The following is a 16,702-nucleotide window of genomic DNA, read 5'->3' as shown; positions in this document are numbered from 1 at the left end:
TGTCTGCTCAGATCCCTCAGAAATGTTTGACCACCTTGCATGGTCTCCCTCTTTTATCAGACAATTCTCATCGTTACTTTTGTGCTGTGGGTGATTATCTTCATTTCTTTTGCACCTTAGTTTATCAAGGACTCTTGGATATTGGATATAACACAAATTCTTGTCTTATGTGAAAAGAAAGTCTGATAGATACTCATTCCTTTGCTATTTTTAAGTGACCATATTCTGCTGACTCAGTTAGGCAACACAATGAGCAGCTGAGTTATTCTGCAGTTATATTTTTATCTATAGTGTGCCATGTTTTCAGTCACCTTGACGTTTTTTGCTGCCTGTGTTCCAGTTTCGCACATTTGACCCGTGTAAACAGCTGTGGTGCAGCCACCCAGACAACCCCTACTTCTGCAAAACCAAGAAAGGGCCACCTCTCGATGGGACCGAGTGTGCACCTGGAAAAGTGAGTTTGTCTATTAGACCTACATGCAATAAATCATGACCAACACTATAAGGGCACCGCCAGGAAAAAACCATCTCCTATCTCCACCATCCACCAGCCGGTGGATGGTGGAGATAGTTCGTGCAGCTTCTAGCTGCAAGGGAACGAGTGCGGTTTAAGCAGAGACTGTATGACATGGGCATTGTCTCCAGGTCTGAAAGGTGGAGCCAGTATAGAGGTGCCTTAAACGTGCAAAGTGCAAATAACTCAGACTGTATAGAAGTGTATGAAAAAATGACTCTACTTATCCTAAGGACACAGAGCCTCCTGGGACATGGAGTCTGAACAGCTCTGTGGTCCTGATGACTACAGGGTGGGCCATTTATACACCGTAATAAAATGGGAATGGTTGGTGATATTAAAGTCCTGTGATGAAACTAGGACAGCCACTGATGTTTCTTCATTAGTGACAGTTTTCTTGCGTCCACATTTTGGCAAATCCAACACTGAACCAGTTTCACGAACCTTAGCAAGCAGTTTGCTAACTGTAGCATGGGAGATGGGTGGAGTCGTAGGGTGTCTTGCATTGAAATCTGCTGCAATGACCCGGTTACTGCGTTCACCAGATATCAACACAATTTCGATCCGCTCCTCACGTGTTAACCTCTTCGACATGTCAATGGCTGTGAACAAAGAGAAACTTTTAAATAACTCATGAAAGAATAAAGTTACGTTGAAACCAAGCACACCATTGTTTTTCTTGTGACATTACCAATAAGTTTGATGTGTCACATGGCCCTCTTCCTATTGGAAAAACAAAAGTTGTATCCAAGATGGCCGACTTCTAAATGGCCACCATGGTCACCACCCATCTTGAGGAGTTTGCCCCCTCACATATACCAAATTGCCACAAACAGGACTTTAATATCACCAACCATCCCCATGTTATTACGGTGTATCTATATAAATGGCCCATCCTGTAGTTTCAGTACATGTACCAGTACGTGATAATGGACTATTTTTCAGTGTGCAAGGTAATCCAGTAGAATTAGGATTACTTCAACATTTAAAATATCTCTGATGATGTCATCACTTCACAGGACGAGCAACTGTGGTAACCACGGAAACCTTGACATTCCTGCCCACATCCTTCTGGCTAAAAAAAGTTTAGCATTTAGACAGGAGACCTTCTCTGCCGGCTTACTCTCCCCGTCTCTCTTTGCCTTCTCATCTCATCTAGTGGTGCTACAAAGGTCACTGCATGTGGAAAAACCCGAATCAGGTCAAGCAAGACGGCGCCTGGGGCTCCTGGGGCAAATATGGTTCCTGCTCACGCTCCTGTGGAACTGGAGTTCGATTCCGGACCCGTCAGTGCGCCAACCCTGCGTAAGTGGACAAGCATGGATTAGGTTCAGGGCGGCATCGAGAATAATAGAAACAGTAAAGTATTTGAACAATGATGTGACTTTTGTCCTGGCTGCCCCCATCCCGAGCCACGTTCTGCTGGAGGCTTCTTCCTGTTAAAAAGGAGTTTTTCCTTCCCACTGTCACCAAGTACTCAAAGGGGAGGGGTCATTTGATTGTTGGGGTTTTTCCTCTATACTTTGGTGCTTTTAATTTTATTTATTTGGTGCTATATAAATAAAATTGAACTTTCATAATCTTCCATTTAAATCACCGCTGTAGACAGTTAATTACTTTTTATTAAACACCTGAATTAAAGGTGAACATCTTCATTTCAGTTATATCCTGATTCTTTGATTGAGAATCCACTGTGGTGGGGTACAGAGATGAAATTAAGTGTCATTGTTCAAATATGATGCATGATTATCATATTTGCATAAGCATGAGTCTAACTGCAAAAGCTCGCTTGGATTGATGTACACCTTTAATGCTTATGAAACCCTAATGGATTAAAAGAGACGGTTTTACTTGGACCGTGGAATATTGTGCTTCATACTGTCTTAATGAGACAAACTAACACTATCACTTGTGCTTTTGTGACAGACCTCCAGTATTTGTGAGTCGTGTCAGTCTTCTTTAAGTAGCTTCCTAAACCCAAAGGAACGCACCTCTGGAGAAAATCACCTGCTCTCTTTTCAGCTGTCTCAGTGGTAAATTAAAGTCTGTATAAAGATAGGAAACAGGGGATGCACCGGTTTAGTCCTAAGGCAACCAAAACTCTGACTGCCAGCTCATTAATTTATATATATGCTGTTTTTCAGGGCATTTTAACTGACAGATATGAAAGCAGCTTACAGCAGCATTCTCCTGTCTCTTTGTAGGTTTTAGTCACAGGAAGTCAAAGCGTTGTGAAAATGACTTTATATAAAGTTTAACACTCGTGTAAGCGATCAGTTACCAGACTCTATGTTCAGCCTCATATCGCTTTGTAGAACTTCAAGTTTGGAAACCCTTTTGTATAAAATCATCAGTGTTATTCGTACGGCTTCTCCTTCTTAAATCCTTTTCAAAGGCAAGTATTTTTCATTTCAACAAAACTCAGGAGGCTTGATTTAAATAATCACCTCCTATTAAATGAATCACTGTAATGTAAATAGTATTACTGCCCTGAAATGACGCTGCACTTGCAAAGCAGCCGTAACAGCTCAGAATCATTTTTAGCCAAATGTGCGGGTGGATTTGTTTCCACTTTTCAAAGTTTATAAGAAGTCTTCGCTGTCTGATCGGCGCCTCTGATGTTCATCCATTTCGTTGCCCAGCCCGTCGAACGGCGGCCAGGACTGCCCGGGAGTAAACTACGAGTACCAGCTGTGCAACACAGACGACTGTCCCAGGCACTTTGAAGATTTCAGAGCTCAGCAGTGCCAGCTCCGCAACTCCCACTTTGAATTCCAAAATGCCAAACACCACTGGCTGCCCTACGAGCATCCTGATGGTAAGCCAGAAAAATGTCAACAGATTGTTTTGCTCAGGCCTGAGGCTGCGTTGCTGCTTCTTTTATGCCCCAAAAAGAAGAATGAAAGCAGACGAGGGCAGGAGATGTGAACTCAGACACAGCTGAAAGAAGCATAGTGAAGACAGGAATGCAGGCAGCCAATCACCACGCTGGACACACTCTTTGTGCAAAGAGATGTTTGTGTTGTGTCCTCTGTCATATTTTTCTTTTGTATTCTCTCCATCCTGCTTTTTCCCGTCCTTGTTTAGTTTTTTTAGTCTTCCATCTCTCTGCTGGGATGAACAATTTAAACCTGTTCAACCTTCAAGCTTTCCGTCTTTGCAAAAGTAATGGATCACCTGTGCAATTACAAAACTCTGGGCAGGGCTTTGGAAAGTCAGTCATGTAGAGAATAAGTAGGAAGCACACTGAGAAAGTGCAGGAAGGTGAGAAATGAAAATCCGATCATGGCTTTCAGTGGAAGGCAGAGAGCTTTTCATGATGTCTGCAGTGCGCTTTGACTGTTGGGTGTAAATGTTTTCATGCACATTCTTATTGTTGTTTATGTTCAGATTTTGTCTGAACAGGTTTTTGTTCATTTTAAAAACACATTTTTAAAATGAACAGAATGAAAAAATTTAAATATTTTTTAAAATATGAATTAATAATTTAAAAAAGATCAGTTGCAACATATTTTTGCAGATGTATATTCTTTTTTTGGAAGTGCAATAGTTTTGCATTTGAGACGTGCACTAATCAGCACACTGCAGATAACCTGCCTGACAGCTGTGTGAATGAAAGGACAGAAGCATTCAGATGTTTTCTGTCATTTTTTACATATGATCCAGTTTTTTCGGAGCCTTCAGGTTGTTTTGTTTTCCTTTTTGTTATTTTTCTCATAAAGAGACAGTGCTCATCATGTAAAGGTGCCAGAATTTCTTTGGCAGTCAGAGGAAGTTGATGCTCATCCAAACATTGAAAGAAAATCTTCATAAAAAGCAGCTGAGCACAGCTAAAAGCTCCAAAATGCAGAGAAAGAAAGAAAACATGAACACATACGAACGACTGCTAAAACAATGCTTTTAAGACATAACTCAGCGGTATCATATTCCTCATGTCTGCATATTAATTAGAGGTGGGAATCACCATACATCCCACGATACGTTATTATTGCAATTTTTTAAAAATATTTTGTGATATTCAGATTCTGTACATAAAGGTAAACTTTATCAATATTCATTTTCTCTAATATCAAAGTCTCACACTCAGTCTTTCTCTCATTTCAGTTTTATTGTTGACAAACTGAACGGTTTGTATTACAGTCTAGTCCAACTTAACTGAATCAACCATCTGGTACAATTATAGCTATTCTGAACTATGCAGTTTATGAAAACTATGCAGCCCCTTCAGCAACTGAAGAATTTGAAAGTAAATTAAAACAAAATATAATTTTACATTAAATAAAAAAGTTTTAAACTTAATTAAAATAAAACATGTCTTAAATTAAAATAAGTAAACTGTCATGTTTATTGCTGCCATAAACAAGTTAAACACATTTGGACAGTGAAGGAATGTCAGGATTCTTGCTCAGAAAAAGGATCAACATGCTCTGAAGTCAGAGCACAAAAACCTTTTTTGTAACAAAATATCGATTTCTGCTGTCCCTGTATCCATACATTATTAGCAAACAAAATATCACCATGCTACACAGTATCCATTTTTTCCCCCACCCCTAATATTAATACAGGTATTTATGCTCAGTAAGAAAAGACTCCCCAGATTTCCTAAAGCACCTTCTGTATTTACTTTACAGTCCAGTTTAGAAAATGTTCATTTTGTTTAATGACGTTGTCGAGCACAGAGGGCTGAATCTGTGGAATCTGGTTAAAATGTAACAGTTGTAAATGTAACTTTACCTGATATTTTCAAAGCCTTGTAGACTTTTTATTATTGATTATAATGAGATTGTAATGAGGTCGACGGGGTGTTGATGAGTGTTAATATGTCCTAAAATTCAAGGCGGTCATTGTAATCACTGCAACACAAACAATAAATAATAAACTGGGAACAGTTTGCAAAGCAGGAAAATCAGAAATACACGTAGAATGTGCATATTTTGCAATTTTGTTACCACACCAGCATTTCAGCGATCCAACCTTTTCCAACTCCACTGACTTTTCTAAGGCTAGAGCCTATCCCAGACTTCACAGGAAGCAGGAAGCTCGACGCACCCTGAGCATCCTTTGACCACTCAAAAAAGAAAAAAAACCCACAATAGATTGATGGGTGTTTTTCTCTCTGTCTAAGGAACTTTTAGATAGTTTCTAAACCACGTGGCTTCAGTTTGTTCTGCTAATCTAAGAATTCATCGTCTTGCAGCAAACAGGAGATGCCACTTGTATTGCCAGTCCAAGGAGACAGAAGATGTGGCGTACATGAAGGTGCTGGTGCATGATGGGACACGATGTTCTTACAAGGACGCCTACAGCATCTGCGTGCGTGGAGAGTGTGTGGTAAGGGTGAATTCAAACTACATCAAACTACATTTCTACGAGCTGTGTGTGCTCGTCAGCTGCAGACTGCTGGACTTCTTAAGCTTTGCACAAATTCATTTAATTACAGAGAGTTAAGGGAAGGAAACCAGCATCAGGTTCACTGTGGTTGAATCCACAGTATGTACTCACTGCTGTGAAGGAAGAAGGTGGCTTCATTATAATGTTTATATCCAGTACTGCTCATTTGTTCTGAGATGTTATTTAAAGAAGAGCCTGTTTTTCTGTGTGAAGGCATTTTTCACTCAGCAACATGGCAAATTATAAGCAAACAGTTTCTTCTGTTTATTACTGAATATCCTGAAGATGATGAGATTTCTTGTGTCACATTTTGGTGCTTTAGGAGCTCCATGGACAAAGTTTTTTTGGCTCACGGTCAAAACTTGACACCTTTTAGCAAAGAATAAAAATCTAACGAGAAATAGGAAGATGTTCCCTCGATGTGTCTAATCATCCAGGTGAGGTCATGATTTTAAATGCTGACCTGACTCGTCTTTCACCTCCATCAGCAGTCAGCTAACATCAGCTCGTGTCCAGTTGGCGCTGATAAACCATCAGACACGCTGTGAAGGTAACGGTTCGCCCCCTCGGCCAAAAAACAGTCGGGTTCATCTGTGTCGTTGTTGTCTTGGTCTCCAGAAAGCTGGCTGTGACAGAGAAATTGGCTCCAGCAAGGTTGAGGACAGATGTGGGGTTTGTGGTGGAGACAACTCTCACTGCCGCACTGTCAAAGGAAGCTTCACCCGCACGCCGAAGAAAGCCGGTAAGAGCTCGGAGCGAACACACATCGTCTTAAACAGGATTATTGTTCGTTTGTTGTTGTTTTATTTACTGTCATCACAGGAATGATTTATTTAACTGTGTTTTTCTTTCTTTTATTTTAAACATTAAGTTATAAATGATAAACTCAAATCTTCATTTGGTGTATTCTTTACTAAAGTCTCCACAAACATGCTGGGGACAAATACAGAATACAGATGGTCGTTAACATCACAGTATTTCTGCTGTATTTTCGTGGTGTTTTCACAAGCAGAGCAGAGACTTCCCCCCATTATAGCACCGGGGTTTGATGAGGCTGCTGCTTTCTGTATTGTCACATTCAACAGCAGAAAGCCATTAGTTCATGCTTTAGTTCTTTCAGACTTTCCTCACCTGTCCTCATCCTGCATGTGGCGTTCAGCCCAATTACAACCCCCGTGTTTACTTTTTTCTACAATTTCTTTAAAAATCTATAAAAACTGTAGTTTTTATACAGAAACAGAAATAAGTTGGTGCACTTTAGCATGTTTAAAATCAGTTTGAAATGTTGCATGTTGGCACTATTCTCACGTCTGTTAAAGCAGAAGAATTCAATTCTATTCATTTTATTTACACAGCGCCAAATCACAACAACAGTCGCCTCAAGGCGCTTTAGATCGTAAGGTCGACCCTCCAATAATACATGCAGAGAAAACCCAACAATCATATGACCCCCTATGAGCAGCACTTTGGCGACAGTGGGAAGGAAAAACTCCCTTTTAACAGGAAGAAACCTCCGGCAGAACCAGGCTCAGGGAGGGGCGGGGCCATCTGCTGCAACCAGCACAAGAAGGCTCAAGATTTTTGGGAGATTCTTGAGGGATGTTGTCACCTTAACATGACCCAAGGTTATATTAATGTGAGCCGCTAGCTTTACTAGCTTCTTATGTAAACAATCAGCGATCCATCCAGTCATCACTAAGCTTTGTGCCATTACCTCCGCCCAGCAGGTCACATGACTTCGTGGAATCCCAGTACAATCTGAGCTGCTCAACAAAAGCGCTGTTTCACTTGACTTCCTGTGTAATGTGACACCTTCTGAAATCCTCACTTTATATTATTTTCATGATAACTGAATATAAATAACTTCAGTCTGCATAAGTGTAAACACTGTGGGTTAAATGTGAGCAGTAAATGCTGTACACCAGAGCGTGCTGTCAGCATGAAATGTTGAAAGGTCTCAGCTTGAGTCTTCTCTGCCCTTGTAACTGTTATGAGAGCATGCACTCCTTTAACTACTGATTTAATAAGCAAAGTGGCAAACGCTTTAAAATTGATCTTGATTAGTCGACCGGATACAGCCCATTGTCAGCATGCCACACTTGGTTATCCCATTTTAGTTTCTAGTGTCTTTGTTTGTCCTTTTTAGAATTTTGTTTAAAAAACAGATTTAATATCTGAAGCCCGACCCAGTTAACCCGAAAACGTGCAGAGCAAACGGATAAAGAGCCTGTCGCAGAGCGAGGAAACATTTCCGATATTCCACTTTTCAGACTTGTGTGGTAAGACACTGAAATGCAGCCGGACTCGAATGAGGAATCTGACCACTTATAATTTCCTGTAGTCAGTAATCGATGTGGGATAGTGTGAGAGCTGGTAGCTGGCTCTGCTGTGCAGTCATACAGCTGAAAAATGCTGCAAATATTCCTCCTCAGCCAAAAATTGATTTGTTCTATTTGCAGGATGGAAACAGAAACCAGGGTGTTTGAAAGGGATTTTATCCAGATAACAATCACCTCACGCTGGCAGTAATGATAGTAATGAAGTGTTTCCTCAAACACAACAAATTCTGATGTGGCAGTGAAATCTCAACTTGTGTCATCAAAATCACTGGCTTTATCAATATTTGGATACATATTGATATAAACTATGATGTTGATGCTTTTTATTTGCTTAGTCATTGGACACAGCTACAAAGAGAAGAGGAGATGGGTAGAAACTATATTTGCATTTCTGCAGTTTCAGTGAAAACTGTTGGAACACATGAAAAAAAACTGCATAAAGATGAGAGGTTTCCATAAAAGAAAGAAAGAAAATTCAAGTGTGGCTGAAAGAATTAATTTTGCTTTGTACTTTTAAGGATTTTATTCATTTATTTTCTACTGTGAATATGAGCAAAAAAAAATTTCTGGCACAACTTCAGCTGCTTCCAAGGAGCATGGAGAGGATAAAAGAATTCACAAAGCAGGAACTCCAGCAACACTTGAGGAAGAAGAACAACTTTAATAATAGACCAACGGGTTTCGGCTTGTGGCCTTCATCAGTCAGAGTAAAACATTGTAAAAATTGCTTAAATACAGGAAACAGAAAACAAATTCAAATTAACCAGTCAGAACTTCATAGATAGGTCAGCTGACATATAATAGGTAGGTATTGGTTAATTGGCTAAGTCACGCCCAAGTAAATACCGGACTAGATCATTACTGATGAGGAGAAGGGGGGGTTATGTCACCCCCCCTTCTCCTCATCAGTAATGATCAGTGTTGGGGAGTAACGGAATACATGTACCGCCGTTACGTATTTAAAATACAAAATATGAGTAACTGTATTCCGTTACAGTTACCGTTTAAAAAGGTGGTATTTAGAATACAGTTACTTTGTTGAAATAAATGGATTACACGGCGGTACTTCCCTGTTTCATATTGTGGCGGGTCAGGACTGTTTGGGTTTTGTTTGACAGCTACGTTCTGTTGTTCCAGGCGGCAGCGTTATGGTTGCCATGGTTACAGGGTGATGCTCTCTCTCTGCGTGTTTCCTGGGTGACAGAGGCCTTTTTGTTGTTGTTGTGCTAAGCTAATAGGCAGAATGCTACAGGTATAGCTCTAAAGAATGTAGCATCATGGGCAGTGTAGTCCGTGCTGCAGGGAGAATGGACTGCCATACCCGTTATGTGTCTGTGAGCGAGGGAGGGAGAAAAAGGAAAAGTACGAGCTGTCATCGAGCAGAAACGGGAGCTGGAAGCATGTAAATATAATAATAACCACTGCAGCCAAGAAGAGAGCCTGACGAGCCCAGCTGTAAGTAAGCTATTAAGACTCGACTGTACACCGTGTTCGTGTTTTCCTCCAAAAACAATAAGTTCTGTTGGAGCAGCCTTTCAACGCCTCTCTCTGTCTCTGCTAGCAAAGTTGACCCAGACAACAAAGTAAAGCTAGTTTTCGGCTACGAGCCGACACAGAACCCACCGTATTAGCCAGAGGTCCCTTTACTACGGTTCGGAGCCGCGGACCTTCAGTAACAGTAATAAATCACAGCAATAGTACATTCATGTAGTTGTAAACAGCATGATAATATATTAAGTAATCCAAAGTATTCAGAATACGTTACTCTCATTGAGTAACGTAACGGAATACGTTACAGAATACATTTTGGGACATGTAATCTGTAATCTGTAATGGAATACATTTTAAAAGTAACCTTCCCAACACTGGTAATGATCTAGTCCGGTATTTACTTGGGCGTGACTTAGCCAATTAACCAATACCTACCTATTATATGTCAGCTGACCTATCTATGAAGTTCTGACTGGTTAATTCAATTTTTTTTTTCTGTTTCCTGTCTTGTATTTAAGCAATTTTTACAATGTTTTACTATGACTGATGAAGGCCACAAGCCGAAACACGTTGGTCTATTATTAAAGTTGTTCTTCTTCCTCAAGTGTTGCTGGAGTTCCTGCTACTGTGAATATAATGCAGATTTACATTAATGGTGTAATTATGACCACCTTCTGCTGTATCTTTGTCATTTTTCCTTGCAGCCAATAAAAGGCTCTACAGGGCTGGAGTGACACGCAGCTGTGCAGCTGCTTCAGCCGTCACTCTGAACAGTCCGGCTCTTATGAATTAAAAGAGAAATAATCACGTCCTTCTGCATGTTAATAATGTGCTTTTTGACTATTTAACCAAACCACCAAAATCCACCCTTGTTTTGGCTCCATCAGTCATGGATCATATATCGTGTGATTTCACTGAAGTGCGAGCCTCGACGTGATGGCTTCATCAAATTGTTTAAGGATGAACTTTAACATAACTGTGATCATTCGTCTTTGTTTCCTCACATCTCTCTCTCCCAGTTAACCGCTCACCTTTTTTAACAGGGAAACAGTTAAGCAAGAGAGCCCAAAAAGAAACCGCTGTGTCCGAAAACACTATATGCAAGTATCCAGTGTCACTGAATCCCTTCGCGCCTCCTTTGCTAGTATTTCCTGCCCAGCTTGTAGCACAGATGGATGCTTAACACTGTAGAGATCCAGAGACGCGAGTGAAGCTGCTGTTTCTTCTGTTACTAAGTGTCTTCATAGAGCTGACTTAGCGTTTGTAGATGTCACAGGCTCGACATACATCTGTAAAACTCTTTACAAAAAGTTACGCTTCATGACATTAGTGGTGTTTTATTATTTAACAGCCTAACAAACTAACTTTAGCGTCCTAGCCCAGATAAAAAATGCCACATTAAACAAAGCTGCAGATCTTTGAAGGCAGTCTGAATACAGCTGGCCATTTCAAACCTGCTTCAGGCTAATGATCCGCTTCCAAACGGTCATTTTAGATAACCAGCTCGTGTGCAGCGTATCAGTCCGCACACGCTCTGTTATCAGATTGTCATTTCTGTTGAGCGTCTCGTGGCTGAGAAATTGGATTTGATTAGACGATGATCTCTTGGAAGCAAGCGGTCTTTTCCAAAACCATGTAAAAATGCCTCTCCGCTACCTGCTGTAACCCCGTGTTAGCTGCACCTCAGTGTACAGTTGCATTTATAATCAGCTCAGCCGCACCGATGCGTGCGTGCCAGGACACCCAGAGTGTTTGGCCTGTCTGTCAAATCTAAGAGCGAGTAATTACAGCTGCAGCTTCCTCCTGCGAGTGGCGGATGCCGCCCTGCCGGCAAACGTAGCTTGCTTTCTCATCCAGCGACAATTGCTCAGGTTCCTCCTATGCTCATTAAATACGTCTCCTCTGTAGGTGATGTTGTTGCTGTTAGACGGTGAAAGGAGAGGAGGGGACGTGTGATTCTGACTAACTGATTTATTTCCTTCCAAAGGGAAGACGAGAGGCGCCTTTTCTTTGCCCAAAGGAGCTCGAAATGTGTTTGTAAATGAAACAGAGGACTCTCGAAATGTACTCGGTGAGTCACGGTAGGTTTGTAGGAGGCAGACATCCCTGACAGACAACTTTGCTGGTCTGTAGTTTGAAAAGCTTTTTACCTCCTTCCTTATTGAAACACGGCCGAAGGCTCCCTTCATATACATCCTGTTTGCACAGAGCCAGCGTGAATTAAAGGACGATGGGCTTCCTTTTAGAGACTTTCTCATTTGATAACCAAATAGACGCGAGTAAACCTTCAGGGCCTGTTTCAATAGAAGCTTTTTACGTCGAGGAGGAAAGCCAACCAAGCGTTTTCTTCTTTCTTTAACTTCTTCAAACATCCTTGTAGAGCAAAGTGAACGAAATGTCTGGAACATGCGGGATGTCAGCCTCAGCAAACCGAACAGATTATCCTTGTATCTGCTTAATGTACCGTTTCTGTCTTATCTTTCCTAACCCCCCCGTCCTGCTTCTGCTGATGCTGCAAACTTGGCAAAGGTTACCTTAAGATGTTTCTCATTCCTCCTGGAGCTAGACATGTGATCATCCAAGAACATGAGGCGTCCCCTCACATTCTTGGTAAGTGTGATTTTCAGAGATGAACACATGTATGAAATCTTAAAAAGCTCTTTGCCATCCTCCTCATGTCTCCTCAGAAGACCGATGGGAAGATATTGTGTGAAATCATAGATTTTGCATAATTCATTTCTTGTCACCTCCCAGGTTGAGGAAAATGAATCTTCTCATTTGCGTTCATTATTAATCGTCTGCTAGACGAGCGTGCTCTTTCTTTTCTGCAAAATAGGTTTTTCTTTATTTAGTTGAATTTCCAATAACAACCAAGGACATGTAGAATTAATCAGCCAGGAATGAGCCATAAAGACGTGGCTTGTTATAGGATAAGTTTATTCATAAATGGTTAAAATAACCTCCACAGATGGGATTGTGTAGTTATTCTTAGTGCAAGCTAAATACAATTAATACCTGAATTTAATTTAAAGGTCATGTCCTTGTGCACCTTCGGACTGCTTCCTGCGCTGCTGCTATTTTTAGACGTTCTGTGTGTCTGTGATTCATCCTGGAGCTCAAACCTGAGCAAAGACAAACATCAACCTCTGATGTCAAGAACAACCCAACGACACAAAAGCAGAAGTGAGGTGACGAGTCCGTCAGGAGTGCAACCAGCAGGAAACACGATCAATGTAGTCGCTGGTTTGATTCCCTCCAACTTTGTCCTTTTAAGAAAATAACATTTAGAAAATTTCACAAAGAACAAAAAAAGGGAAACGTTTGTCCCACTGGAGGAGGCCCTTTGTGTATTCTAGACACACACATGTGAGTTTATAAGTTTGCTAATAACAGCAACTTTAATGAAAACAGTGAAGAACTTTGTCACAATCAGCAGGGCTGAAACAGGAACGTGGACTTGACATGAGGAAACTTGACGCAACTTCTCGGCTTGCAAACAAAGCAGACGATCTGACAATGACACTGAAAACAGAGGACTTAAATACACAGGAGGTGATCAGGGGAAGTGGGAACACATGGAGGAACAGCTGACTGACATGAGCCTAATGACAGGAAGGGAAGTGAAACTAAATACAATGAACAAAGAACACACGACTCCTTCAAAATAAAACAGGAAACACTGAAGCTAGACGTGACAAGCTTAACAGACCTAACACGTGATGAACGATACAAGAACTCAAACATAGAAACCAAGGAAACAATAAATAATAACTGCCTTTCCTTAACTAAAGCTAAATAGGAATGACACATAAACTAATCACAAATCTAAAATGAGACAAATACAAAATGAACTCAGAGCGCTGGGTTAGAGACCCAGCTTGTGACAAACTTTATGATTACATGTCAAATTATAATCTTTAATCCTCGTGCAATACGCGTCTGTCAGTCGAATGATCACATAATGTGTCAACTTTTTCTGATGGAGTAGATGATCGATCCTTGGTTTTTGTCTTTGTATTGAAAGGTCAATTTACTGTAAGTGAAAAAAAGCACGATTTCTGCCTTTAAAATGCCAGTTAGTCAAGTCGCATGTTGGGTCTGGTAGAACAGTTAGTGAGAGTGATGATTAAACCAAAGGATCCTGTTTCTGAGTCAGACTGAGTTTATGTGCAGCTAGAGCAGTGGTCTCCAACCTTTTTTGCGCCACGGACCGGTTTATGCCCGACAATATTTTCACGGACCGGCCTTTAAGGTGTCGCGGATAAATACAACAAAATAAAACTAGTACCGGTACCCAAAAAAAGAAGATTTATTCATAACACACGTGAAAAGACCCAGGAAAACAGAGTTAACGATAAAAACGATAACAAAATAACGCTGAAAACCGATAAAAACCCTGAAAACCAGACATTTCACACCTGAGCCTCAACTCTCGCGGCCCGGTACCAAACGACTCACGGACTGGTACCGGTCTGAGTCCCGGGGGTTGGGGACCGCTGAGCTAGAAGACAGTAAATATGCCAAAAATGAACAAGAAAACGACCTCAAAGTGGTTAAAAAAGGCTCCAAATGTCAGTATTTGTAGTCTAACTCGAGTACAAGCAGCAAAAATATTAAGAATTACACTAAATTACAAAAATAAAGAAAAAAACTGAAAGTAGTGAATAAACATGAAAGTTCATAAAAGCAGAAACAATATTTTCCTCTTTTCAAAAGGAGCAAAAAGCACCTGCTCAGTAAAACGAGTGGGAGGAGGAGAGGATGATTTATTTAGTGTGAGGTGATACAGGTCAGCATCGCTCTCCTCAGCCAGCGGCACTATTTCCTCAAAGAGCTCTTTGAGGTTAATATTTACACTGACAATTATTTAACTGAATCTAGTGAAACCTGTAAAAGAAGACAAAGAAGGTGAATGCAAGCACAAAAACACCAAAACAAACAGCAACAACATTTCTGTGTGGAATGAAAAGGTGATAGAAATTATAGAAATAATTTGTGCGTCTTTAAAAAGAGCCTGGCTGATATTTGTACAGCTTGTTTCCAAAAATATTAAAATGTACACAAAATTAGAGCTGTTCTCAGGATTAGTCTGGACCTGAAATTAGGGCTGCCACGATTAGTCGACTAGTCACGATTATGTCGACTATCAAAATCGTCGACGACTGATTTAATAGTCGACGCGTCGTTTGAAGCTTTGTAAGATCACAAAAGACGCAGGAATAAGTAGTAGGATTTAAGAGTGTAATAACGGACTGAAACAGAAGATGGCAGCACTGCATGTACAAGGATGCCAGCTGCCGTTAAACCCCGAAGAAGAAGAAGTAGCTGTGTCCCAGAATTCATAGCGCAGCCCAGCTCAGTTTCCAACAATGGCGGTAGCTAGTTAGTTTTAATATTACTCTTATTATTCTTTCTGGGTCACAAAATAAACGTTTAACATATTTTCAGGCGAGAATGTAGCTGTGTAAACCTCAAATATCTGCTCTGTTTATCAAGACACCACATATTTTCAAAAGCGCTCCGACGTTTTCGGAGACGTCTGTTACCCACTAGCTCGATAGCTAGCTGGGGGCTAGGCTAACTAGAGCCGTGAGAACACCGGACTCCCGCAAATCGTTTTCAAACCCACCGCTGTCTTTCGCTACTCAGGTTAAACATGATATATAAGTCACTTAGATAACTTAAAAATGTTATTGTTTGGCTTTTTTTAGTATTTTATTTGTTCCTGAGTAAATCTGTTTGGCTGAGATTAAAGTTATAGTTTTTACACAGCTGAACAAACGTCAAGCAGACAGCTGATTATCAGAAGTGTGAGATGCTCGAGAATTTACTCCGGTGTCCTGTTATATTTTAGATAGCAAGGAGTTTATTAAACTTCACCGAAACAATCTGCAAATTTCATTAAAATTTAATAAACTATCATCTTGTCTTTATTTTTAGTTAGCACATACCTTAAACACTTCAAGCTGTAAGCTAATGATAGTTATATAAGAGCAGATGCTGCTGGTGCAATAAACTGTACGTTTTATGTCCAGTGGATGATGATCTGATTAGTCGACTAATCGCAAAAATAATCGGTGACTAGTCGACTATCAAAATAATCGTTTGTGGCAGCCCTACCTGAAATAATGAGACTGAATCCAACAGTAAGTCTCTAGATCTTCATGCGTCATGTAAACCTGAGGTTCAGTGACTGAGCGCTCACAAAAGGTGACACAGATGATGACTGCTGTCCAAACTCCAGGATGACTAGAAGCAAACAAAAGCTCTTTGCTTAGCACAGAACAAAGCTGTTTGACACCGACACCACTAAAGGGCCCTAAATAGACATAGAAGATACGCTAAAACACTGAGTCTAAAATCTAGTATAATATTACTGTTACCATCTAAGGAAGATTAAGTACTATGCTGTGCATGTTTAATTCAGTCTGTCCAACCTTATAAGTGCACGCTGCAAAATTGGCTGAAATTTCAGTGACTTTTGAAACAGCTCCCTATTCATACGCCACCTCGATGCCCAAGGTTCAGCAGCGAGGTAGTAGTCCAGTCAAAACGCAGCCTGATTGCAAGCATGTTTTATTCTACTGAATGGAACAAGTAAGAAAAATGAAATAACTGCATTAAAAATGGACTCGGTGTTATTAGAGTTATTGAACGGTGTCCCGTAGAGCCTACAGTTGTCTTAGATGTGAGGGTCTGAGAAGTTTGTGCACCTCTCTACCAAACAAAAGAATCAGTGGTTTAAATTAAGGTGATGAAGCAAGACAGAGTACTTAAGGACGGAAGGAGAAGATGAAAGATGAGTCTGAATATCCGGGGTCAACCATCCAAAGCAGAGGACAGTGGACAGGAGAGATGAAGAAGAGAGTGCAGGCAGGCTGGACCGGGTGAAGAGATGCTGCTGAGACCCACCATGATGGCACTGAGAAAAAACAGGTGGCTGAGCTGGAGATGCTCGCACAGAACA

The 16,702-nt window shown here is 40.7% G+C and overlaps 1 protein-coding gene across 1 annotated transcript in view; it reads left to right on the top strand.

Annotated features, from left to right (window-relative positions):
• adamts3 (ADAM metallopeptidase with thrombospondin type 1 motif, 3) overlaps positions 1 to 16,702 on the top strand; it is a 170,481-nt gene that overhangs the window by 117,244 nt on the left and 36,535 nt on the right. The window contains exons 11-16 of the mRNA XM_087849509.1: positions 341 to 454; positions 1,674 to 1,819; positions 3,157 to 3,332; positions 5,712 to 5,845; positions 6,524 to 6,647; positions 12,265 to 12,345. Coding sequence (XP_087705635.1) covers positions 341 to 454; positions 1,674 to 1,819; positions 3,157 to 3,332; positions 5,712 to 5,845; positions 6,524 to 6,647; positions 12,265 to 12,345 — 775 coding nt within the window. The remainder of the gene's footprint in view (positions 1 to 340; positions 455 to 1,673; positions 1,820 to 3,156; positions 3,333 to 5,711; positions 5,846 to 6,523; positions 6,648 to 12,264; positions 12,346 to 16,702) is intronic.

The sequence above is a fragment of the Neolamprologus brichardi genome, chromosome 12 (genome assembly GCF_056152115.1).
Source record: "Neolamprologus brichardi isolate AB-2024 chromosome 12, ASM5615211v1, whole genome shotgun sequence".
Taxonomy (NCBI): Eukaryota; Metazoa; Chordata; class Actinopteri; order Cichliformes; family Cichlidae; genus Neolamprologus; species Neolamprologus brichardi.
The sequence above is the reverse complement of the archived record's forward strand: the minus strand, read 5'-3'. Positions and strand labels throughout refer to the sequence as shown.